Source organism: Cylas formicarius, unplaced genomic scaffold, assembly GCF_029955315.1.
Source record: "Cylas formicarius isolate icCylForm1 unplaced genomic scaffold, icCylForm1.1 PGA_scaffold_10__41_contigs__length_53128322, whole genome shotgun sequence".
NCBI lineage: Eukaryota > Metazoa > Arthropoda > Insecta > Coleoptera > Brentidae > Cylas > Cylas formicarius.
Genome location: NW_026844214.1, coordinates 5,802,851 through 5,814,035, shown reverse-complemented (window position 1 = coordinate 5,814,035; position 11,185 = coordinate 5,802,851). Strand labels below are relative to the sequence as shown.

Below are 11,185 nucleotides of genomic sequence, written 5' to 3'. Positions count from 1 at the left end.
AAAACAACTGACAAAGAACACACATTTGAAACGGTATATGATTTTTTTACATCGTTAAATTTTTGAACTAGAAAATAGCAGTAACTCAAATAAACTTTTTAAATATCTTTTACCTTATACACTTGGATACAAGTTGCACAAAGTTTTAACTAAATAATTTCCAACTAGATTTTTCCACTTAGATTTAATCCTAGCTTAACAATTCAGTTTGTAAAACGAATGCTACTTATTTATTAACTTATTAACCAAATAATAACGAAAACGCAACCCAATACGGTCGCAACGATAAGGGAGAAAGGATACGAATGCATGAAGACCATATTAAAAAATTTACTTGAATGAATGGCCAAACTAGATTCTAAAATTAAAAGAAGAAAATACCCTAGACGAGAGGTGGGTAGACAAATGATTGTGGCACAGATGTTCAACCAGTAATAAGGAAGATCCCTGCTGAAATTATAAAAGTTCTTGTTTTGGTTAAAAATTTTATAAACACAAATTGGTTTAAGTTTTTGATATTTATTTTCTTTCGCATTTTGATATAATTATGTATGAGGCACAAGAAATTAATGCAGAACACAAAGACCTTATCAACGATGTGGCTTACGATTATTATGGTACTCGCATGGCCACATGTTCTACCGATCATTTTGTTAAAGTATTGTAGATAGTTGCAGGTTTTCGAATAGAGTTTTTTGAAATTTTAATTTCAGGTTTGGGATCAAAATAAGGAAGGAAAATGGACGCTAACTTGCAGCTGGAAAGCGCACAGCGGGGCTGTTTGGAAAGTTACCTGGGCTCATCCGGAATTTGGGCAAGTGCTGGCCACTTGTTCGTTTGATCGCACGGCCGCTGTTTGGGAAGAAATAGGTTTCTTTTTAACTTAAAGCAGCTTTAAACCTATATTATGCATAAGGAGCATTGATCCAGCATTTGAAAAATATATAAAAAATATTTTCACTGACAGTGATGTTAAACTTTAACTTACCTCACTTAACTTTTCTTTAATATTTATACATATTTTTAGTTGGAGACCCTGGACCAGGCAAAAGAGGCACTAGGCATTGGGTCAGACGAACAAATTTGGTTGACTCTAGAACATCTGTCACTGATGTTAAGTTTGGGCCAAAAAATCAAGGACTGCAGTTGGCAACATGCTCTGCCGAAGGAATTATAAGGATTTATGAAGCTCCAGATGTTATGAATTTGAGTCAGTGGACCTTGCAACATGAAATACAATGCAAACTGTCACTAAGTTGCCTTTCATGGAATCCCAGTTTATCTAAGTAACTAAAAATGTTTCAAAGATTATAGAAATGCAATAACAATCTTTTTAAGGTTACACCCTCAGATGATAGCTGTAGGTAGTGATGAGGCCAATCCGTCTTTAGGTGGGAAAGTATTTATCTATGAATACAGCGAAAATTCAAGAAGATGGATAAAACTAGAATCTGTTAGTAGTATTACAGATGCCGTGCATGATATAGCGTTTTCTCCCAATCTGGGAAGGAGTTTTCACATTTTAGGAGTAGCTACCAAAGATGTCAGAATATTGAATTTAACACCCGTGGAGTAAGTATTATTTTTACTTATGATTAGGGTTGATGTTAGTTAAAATCGAGGTTGCGCTAGGATTACCAAACAAAATTTTTAGTATCGAAAGCTTCTAGCATTGAGTGTCCTGGAGAATTAATAAAATAATGTTCTCCAAATTTGGAACACGGATCAACTTTAAAAGTGGTGAAAATTTATGTGTTTGGAAAGACCAATACTGCACCATTTTTTAAAATACATACTAATAAATTATAAGTATATGACTGTAAGGGAAACCAAGTTTCAATCATCAATACTAGCTTAGGAAAGGTGAAAGATGAAACTTTCACACCTAGTGATTTTGTATAAATTATTATATTATATATACAGTGTGGTTAAATTAAAAAAATTAAAGGTGTTGTTGAAAAATCTAAAACATTCCCATCACTTTCGAAGATAAGCCCAAAAAAATCAAAAATTGTTGATTTCGTTTTTTTTTGTAATATTTTAAGATATAAAAAATTAAATGTCATTTTCTCCTTGCCACTTTTTGATCTCTATAAGATAGTGTTGAGTGATTTTAAGTAGGCCCCACTTTTGTTTCGCCGAAATCATCAACTTTATTTTTCATATGGTTCATGAAATAACTATACCATGTATTAAAGAGCATTTTTTATTACGAATACAACGATGTATGACACAATATGTTTAAATCACAAAAAAGAGTGTTTAATAAATTTTCGATGTTTTGGTCTAGTAGGCCTTGAGAAAATGTATAAATAATTTTCTTGATATTTTGGTGCATGCCGTTTTTTAACGTTGTTTCCTCTTTTTGCTCTTGGTAATAGGCACTGACATGATAAATAAAGGAAAAGGTGAGATGATACCTAAATAGGTAGATCATGTCACATGTTAATTCTTTAAATGAATTCCTTAAAAAGAAATTACTAAAAAATACAATTAAATTATATAGAATGTTTCAAAAAATGAGGTGTAGTACCTAGTAGTTTTTTTTTCTTTTTTCGGTATATATAGTAACAGTTAGTTTGTAAATATTATATTTGATAAAGACACAGTGTTGTCCAAAAAATTGTCATGTAAAATATATAATTTCGTGAAAATCTGAACTTTTAGTTCTTATTTATTTTGTTTAATAATCAGTACCGGTAAAAAGTTTACCCAGCGCAGGATGGCCAAAAAGTGCTACAAGTGAAAAAAACAATTAGATGTCCTATTGCAAATAGAGGAAAATCCGACAGTAAGCACCAATCGGTTAGCTATAAATACCGAAATTTGTTAGCAATCAGAGAGATCAGTTTTGAAGAAAAATAAATTAACGCCATACCGAATTCGTCAAAATCATGACAATATAAATTGAAATCCGTATTTTTCACGAAAATTTTACTCAGCGACGAAGTTACTTTTTGCTCGAATGGTCCAGATAATAATTGGGTAATACCATCTTGGTCCTTTTTTCATTGAGTATTTGGAGCTTATTAGGGACCGCATAGTACTTACCGTGGTGCAACTAAATAGGAATTTACAAGAACTCTGGTGCTCCCCCCATTATTCACGAGGCGTCGTGCAGTTTCTGAAGCGTCAGTTTTCAGAGTGATTGATTAGAAAACGCGGCGTTTTAGAATAGCCGCCTCATCCCCAGATGTGAGCTCACTAGATTTTTTTGTCTGGGTCATTCAGATATCTACCAAAATCGTCCAGACATGCTCTAAGTTGTGTGTATGGTAGAATCTAGACCAGTCCCATTCTTGGAGAACGTGTAATGGAAACAAACTAAAACATTCAGAATTTTGGAGGTTTTTGAACATTTGGAACACAAATAATCGGCGTCGAAAATATATATTTTTTATTTTGTCTGCCCGTTCTCCGTCGACGCACCTTAAAAACGCGAATAACTTCCGAACGACTTAAGCCAGTGCGCTGAGACTTTTCTCCTTTGAAACGGTCCACGAGTGGCGTCCATCATTTTTTTGCGATTTTCCTCTGTTTTTCGTACATCGCTATGAAACACCATAAGTGTCCGAAATTTTTAGCTATCGGTTTCAAAATTGGCGCAAATATAGAGTTTAGTTCCCTAACGGAACCCATTGAAATGGCGGGGGGTATTTTTAAAAATTTAAAAACCGCATTTGCAGGGTCTCGAAAAAAAATAATTTCTCAAAAACGGTATGTACGATCGAAAAAATTCGTGAACCAAACGACGGACAAAAAATCTTTACTCTTGATAATTTTTTAAAAATGTACAGAATGCGTCGGTAATTTGCAAAGAACTTGGAGTCCCTTTGTAATGATAATTGACCATAACTAGAAGGCGGTGATTCTGTTGTCAGTTTTTTTCACATGGCTATATAGCTCGTATAGTCAGCTAAAAAGTATTTAAAATTTTCACACATTGTACAGGATGTTCGGGCTATTCCGTGCTATACGTCATAAAAACGTCATATCATGTAGCTATCGGCTTTAAATTTGGCAAAGAAGTAAAGTCCGTACCCACATCTAAACAGTAAAATTTGAGCGTAATCAAGTATCGCCAAATATTTTTTAAAAATTTATGAAAATTTTTTTTACAGAAAAATATGATTTTCTCAAGAACTATTTAACCGATCGGCAAAATTTTAGAACCGGGAAACGCGGGATACCACCCGGTGTTATAGCTTTCATTTCAGGCATTTTTTCGATTATGTACAGGATTTTGCAATTATGGACAACAATCTAAAAGACCATGAAAAAAATATATTGCATGTAGACTACAATAATAATTATTAAAAATTGATTTTGCAAAAATGCACTTAAACAAAGTAAACTCTTGTAGGGATGAACAAAATGCCCAAACTGGTGGTACAAAATTGGATATTCAGACTGTGGCGCAGTTTGATGATCACAACTCTACAGTTTGGCGAGTATGCTGGAATGTTACTGGCACAATCCTCGCGTCAAGCGGTGATGACGGATGCGTTAGAATGTTTAAAAGTAACATATTTTTAATTGTTTGTGTTTTATCATATTTTATTTACTTTTTCAGTGAACTACCTTAATTCATGGAAACCAGTGACAGCTTTGAAAGGAGACGGAGCTCCAGTGGTAACAGAAGCGGCAGCTTCTGTTTCTCCAGCTTCAGCCGGAACTGTGGCATCTGTCGCGTCCCAAACAGCAAGATACATAAAACTAGGGGCGATTTCACAGGCGAGAGATACTTGGTACTAAATGAGGACCATTTAAAAAATAAATTAGAGATTAAGTATTATTTTTTTATATTAAAATGTAGTTTTCGTACAGTGCGGTAGTACAAAAATTACCAAAACTTCAGTGACATTTTATTTAATGCCCTTTCTAGTGTTTTTTGATTCAAGGACAGAAATTAAACTTTCCAAAATCCTGGGAGTGCAAACGCAAAAAATAGTCTAATCCATTACTAATTCACAAATATAAAATCTACTTTTTCTTTTACTTTATTTACAGTTGACTTATTTAGTAGTTGAAGAAATTTTAACTGTGGTCGGCAAATGGCAACCAGCTGCACTGTGTCGCTAAACTGCTATAGTTATCCGATTGACCCACGAAATTATTGAAAATAGAAAAATTGTCCTCATATGAAACTGTCCCTTTTATATTTTATGAAAAACTCCGTGCGTAAGTAAGTATGAAATTCGCAATGAGTTTTTTAGTTTCTCTTTCATTTTTGAACTTAAAACATGAACCGAACAATTGTGTCCTAAGCATAATTAAAAATGATAAACATTTTAAAAGCAGAGGTGTTCAGAATTGAAATTTAAATATAACTTAAAACTAACCTCGGTGATGAATGGTCCATTTCCCATAGTCCATAGTCTCATTAAGTTATTTAAATAACATTTGCAGTTTGGTAGTGATTTTCTTTACCATAAAAGTAAAACTTTTTTTAATTAATTCTAGATGGACTGCGTTATAGTGCGGTTGATAATTTCAGATCAACTCTGATTGATTTACGAACGATTTTATATTGTTGTGCCTTTATAGATTCTTTCACAAACCTTTATTTGCAACCAAAAAATAACTTAAAACTATACGCACCGTATTCCTCGATGGAATTGTCAATCTCGGCAGGTTACTGTGACGCTCTCTAATGGCAATATTTTGAGCTGTGTTTTACTTTCGCCCTTTCGAACGTAGAGGACGCGGTAGGTATCGTTTCAAACCTATTTATATCCGCGTAATGATGCTCTCCTATTATAACTAAGATTTAGTGTATATTTCGTAATACATAAAAAATATCGTTCAATTCGTTAGATAGATTTCAACTAAGCATAACTGTAATATTTCCTGGAATAAAAAAAAAACAATTCGTTTCCCATGCACATTACGCCAAATGCAACACCTTGTATTTTAATGCTTTAATGATTTAGTGCCTTTTAATGAAAACGTAAATTTGTTAAATTTTTCCGAATAAAAAACAATAAATACGAACACAAGGAACGTATTACTTTATTAATTTTCCAGAATAGTTAATAACATGCTCCACTTTAATTATCTTGCCTATAGATTTAGACGTGAAGATTAAACTTTCAATCTATTGAGGTTTATCGTGTAAGAAATTGCAGCTAATTGGAAAACTAAAAGTTACCAAATAGAGACACTTATTTCTACCTACTGCATGTAATTACGACAAGAATTATATTTTGGCTCTTTGTCTAAGCTTTGAACATTTCTATATCAACTTCCTCTCCCTTGCGAAATATATTTTTTTTACATTTTACCTTTCAAAATTTAAATTGAATTGAACCTAACGTCCCGCGCGTTTTCTATTTTCATGAGTGAGTGGACACACTAGAGGGCGTTGAAACTCGTGTACGCTTTTTAACATTGTCACTAATGGGAGCCTTCAACTCTATCTTATACTCTTTGCCAAGAGTATGGCTCGTTTTCCCAGAACATTCAACAAGATCTAGAATTTTCTGAGAAACTATTGCCATAACAAAGCCCCATCCGTATACTCATAAATGCAAAATGAAAGTGGTTGTTGTATAGTAAAATTGAACACCGAAAGGATTTTTATTCTTTAAGATATTGTTTCCTATAATTAAGATTCCGTTTTCAATAATTCAAATCCTTTTTAGCGTCATTATAGGTACCGGGTTAGTAAAAAGTACGAGCACGTTTAAATATCTCCAAAACTGCCAAGTCTGGAACGATGAAATTCCATACCTGCGGTTTTTTGAATATACAGATTTACCACTTTTACTTTACACGTCATAATTTTATTATTTTATTATTATTTTAAATGGAAAGTCCAATTTATTTTTGTTTGCGCTCTCAAATTATGTGGATTTAATAACACACACTGAAGCGTTTTATTTAAGAATGATGTATTCAATATTGGAATTTTGTATAAGAAAACTGACAAAATTCATTCTACACTTAAACTACTTGGTCAGCCATTCCACCGCGTGTTTTTTCTAGTCAGGTAGGCCAAAGAGAGGTATTATTATAAAACAATACATGTAGTCCCATCTATGTGACAATAACTAAAACACTCGTATCAGATAATGTAGACTTCTTTAACACAAAGCAAATTAATTGCGTTCTGCACTCATACATTCAACATGCGCAAGTCAAATTGAGTAAAGTCTCATAATTTGAAAATTTTGTTTCTATTAATTACCCAAGGTACTACAATATCGCTTTTTATAATCTAAAATTTTGTAATATAATGAATATCTCCAAAACTGCAACATGTAAAATTAATTTTGACAAATTAATATCAATTTAATAAAAAATCTTAGAATTTTGGAGGTTTTTGAATATAGGAAACTTTAGAAGTGAAAGGTTACTAGAACTGTAACTGTAAATCATTGCGAAATCTGACAACATTGCTGTTGACTAAACTTATTGCTTTCACTTATTTTTAATTTTGACTCAACTGTTTAAACTTGTTTTTTTTAACACTCTGCTATAGACACAAAGTGTTTAATTTTAATTATCAATTTAAAATTAAGTTTCATTAATAATTAACATAATTTTATAAGGTTTGTAATAACATAAGATTTATTTCAGATTCAAAGTTTTAATTTTATTTTTTTATGAGTCGTATGACGTTTCACAATTAAGAATTTAATTTCTGCCATCTCTTTCTGCTGCTTTCACTCATGTTAGCCTAGAATTGGAAAAGGTTAATTAGCATTTAATTTTGCACACACATAAGTTTATTTTGCCATGATATTAACTTTTTCAAATAAATTATGTAATTTATGAAAAAAAAAACGTATTTTCTATTTGTTACTCATAAAAATCTACAAACTTATGGATATTTGCTCTGTATTTGAAATGATTAATAATAAAAGATGTATAGGGTGTTCCATTGAAAAAACAGCAGTCTAGTTGATATATCAAAATTTGTGAGTTTCACAGGAAAATTGACTACGCCACTTGTAAAAAACCCTATCCATAACAGTTTTCACCTTTTTGATAAGTCTACGCGTAACCGAGCTACAAAAGGTGTCCAAAAATGAAAAATTTTCAAAATCACCCGTATCTTAGCTATAACATTTTTGTTTTTTTCATTTCTTGAAAAAGCAGAGTTGAGTCACGTAAGCGGCAAAAAGCCAACTTTGTTATTTAAAATGGGAGACAATGTATGTAATATTAAGAACTTATCTAGTCCTAAATAAAAATCAATATCTTAATTCACAAAGTGGATTAACTAATTACAAATTAAAAGAACACTCATCTTGGCTTCTTAGCCCTAGAGGCCACCAAAGGAAACCACAGAATATGACTGGGACAATACAATCATAGTACAAATTACCAGGGAATACAATTCTTGGAACACGTACCTTTTTACTATATTATACACTATACAGGGTGGCCGGTTTAAGAAGCTTATATCTTATCTCGAAATCTATGAGTATTATGAAAATAGTTTGAAAACAAAAGCTATTTCTAGTAAAACGATCTTTGTTTCTTTTATATTATTTCAATTCTCACTTAATTACATACAGGGTGGTCAAATGAAGTTACAATTTTTTAAATGTATTTTATTACATTTTTAAATACGAATAAAACGATATATGTGTAAATATCTAAGTATCGGACTAATACACTGTTATTAGCGTTCGGGATTCAGGTTATGTGGGAAATGTTTTTGTTATTTAATTAGTTTTTAAAACATTTCTCTGTTTAACATGTTTTAGAAAATAATACTTTTTCTTAGGCAATATTCAAAATTGAAATATGTTTGATCATGATATTTCGCAAAATGTTACTTCTCTCAATTTTTGTAAATCAAACACCCTGTATATTTTTTCATTTTTGGATAGCCCTTTTAATGACGAATTAATTAAATTGCTTAGCTTTCTGGCTTAATTCTAATATTTTTTGAGTATGTATCTGGTTATTTCAATAGTTTTAGATATTATATTAATTCTTTATTATAAATAAACATCATTTCATTTAATCATTTCAATTTAATTTGATTAATTTAATCATGAATCGATGTTTACAACAACAAACATTACAAAACTGAAAAAATATGCATTGCTGGAGCTCTGAAGATAAACTGTGTGAATTTGATACACATACGTAGAACATCGGTTAAAGTGTAGTGTGGTATTGACAGCAGTGCTATTTTTAGATTTATTAAGAAATCATATTAAGCATCTTATTCGGAATACTATTCCTGAAATAGAACATCCAAATTTAATTTGGTAACTTATCATCGAATTGCGAAATTTTTAAATGGAAATTTTAGACAATGGATTGGGTACAATGACGCTATCTGGCAGAAAAGGAGCCCGGATTTTTTGGTGGGAAACTTTAAAAGAGATAATGTACATAAATAACTGCATATAAGGTGCTTTGCGATAACAAATTCGGGATGCGATTAAGCAATTGAATGCGAGTAAATATATATTAGATGCTATAAATGCTATATTCAAATGCATATGCATTATTCAAAACATGTGAAAAATTTAATATAGAATTAACTATTTTATTTTTGAAAAGATTTGTGAAATGTTAGTGTCTTGAAAATAAAATAATGTGTAATTTTTACAGTATTTTAAGTACATTTTTAATAAAATTTGAAAATCGTCAATAAATTTAAAACGGTGTTGCTCAGATCCATGTTCATATATATCATCGGATTCGTCTAAAATTCTTTTCGAAAATTTAAATAAATATGGACTGTTTGAGTAATAAAAATTGATAGGAGTAACACCGCGTATTTGATAAAAATATTCCGATTTTGAATACTGCCTGAAAAAGTATTATTTTCTTAAAAGTTAATATGCAGTGTAACCCCGAAGATATTCGCTAATAATAGTTAATTAGAGACCGATATATAGAAATTTTATATATATCCTTGGATTCTTCTTTTAAAGGGGTATTTAAAATTTTTATAAAATATGCCGTGTTCTGTTAAAAAAAGCTTTTTTACTTGAATACCAATTGAAATTTAAATTTTCCGCTATCCAAGGTTACGTTAGTTTTTTTAGTTTTATTTTATCGTTAGTTTTATACAGTACAATGCACCAAAAAACATCCCCTTTGTATCTTACATGGAAAGGGTCACAAGTAAATCTAAACTTTAGTAATTATCAACACAAAATTATGGTGTAACACATATATATATATATATATATATATATATATATATATATATATATATATATATATATATATATATATATATATATATATATATATATATATATATATATATATATATATATTTAAATTAGGGTCCTATATCGCATTATATCCGAGAAAATTTTTCATTCGACATCTAAAACATTGAATAGGAGCAACAAAAATATAGATATCATGAAAATATTTATGAAAATTAAATATATTTTGTAGTCTTATGATTGGAGAATTCTGTTCGAGTTCAAATAGAGCCCTGTATCTTGCGTTCTGTCTTGGTATTCTTAGGAGCATTAACAGGTTTGTTTGTTTTGATGAGTTAGATCTTTAAATTTTAATAGAATATGTTAAGTTTACTGTGAACGAACGCATAGTACAGTGCAGGAAAAGATTTCGGATTTTTAAAATCTATTGAGTTACTTGGTGTATATTTTCAAGTAATAGGCGAAGAGTAGTTAGTAAAAAGTACCGATATAATAAAATTCAATAATACCTTTAAAAAATCCTATCAGCAATGTTGCCAGATTTGCCACTTTTACCTTACATATTGTTATTGCTCATGTCAGATTTAGTAAGGTCTCATAATTTTAAAAATATGTTTCTATTAATTAATGAGCTTCGGCAACACCGCCTTTTCAGTGAAAAGTACGGGAACGTTTAAATATCTCTAATGCTGCCAAAGCTGGAGCTACGAATTTCGGTACCTGAGGTTTTCTGAACATGCAGAATTGAAAAATGCTAATGTTCAAACACTTCTAAAATTTCTAACAACACTGCTGTACATTTACAATTTTGAACATTTTGAAATTATCAGACCTTACTAAATGCAATGCAATAAAAATAAATATGGCGTTCCATTTAAAATAACAAAATTAAGAAGTGCAACGTAAAAGTAACAAATCTGACAACATTGCTGTTAGTATTTTTGAATCTTGCATGGATTCTGACCCCTAGGTATTACATTTTATGGTTATAAAAAAACAAAGACTCAAGATGAATGCCTTGTGGTTCACCGGAT

At 30.9% G+C, this 11,185-nt stretch overlaps 1 protein-coding gene across 1 annotated transcript; it reads left to right on the top strand.

Annotated features, from left to right (window-relative positions):
* Positions 1 to 396: 396 nt before the first annotated feature.
* On the top strand, positions 397 to 4,862 carry LOC132706177 (nucleoporin SEH1). Its single transcript, XM_060677351.1, has 6 exons — positions 397 to 658; positions 714 to 870; positions 1,028 to 1,286; positions 1,339 to 1,572; positions 4,364 to 4,521; positions 4,574 to 4,862. The coding sequence occupies exons 1-6, from the start codon at positions 548 to 550 to the stop codon at positions 4,753 to 4,755; spliced, it is 1,101 nt and encodes a 366-aa protein (XP_060533334.1). The 5' UTR covers positions 397 to 547; the 3' UTR covers positions 4,756 to 4,862.
* The last annotated feature ends 6,323 nt before the right edge of the window (positions 4,863 to 11,185 follow it).

Excerpts from the sequence above, each read along its gene's own strand:
- LOC132706177 (XM_060677351.1), top strand. The coding sequence starts at position 548 with ATGTATGAGGCACAAGAAATTAATGCAGAACACAAAGACCTTATCAAC. Across the intron at positions 659-713 it reads CTACCGATCATTTTGTTAAA|GTTTGGGATCAAAATAAGGA; the intron begins GTATTGTAGATA and ends TTTTAATTTCAG. Across the intron at positions 871-1,027 it reads CGCTGTTTGGGAAGAAATAG|TTGGAGACCCTGGACCAGGC; the intron begins GTTTCTTTTTAA and ends ACATATTTTTAG.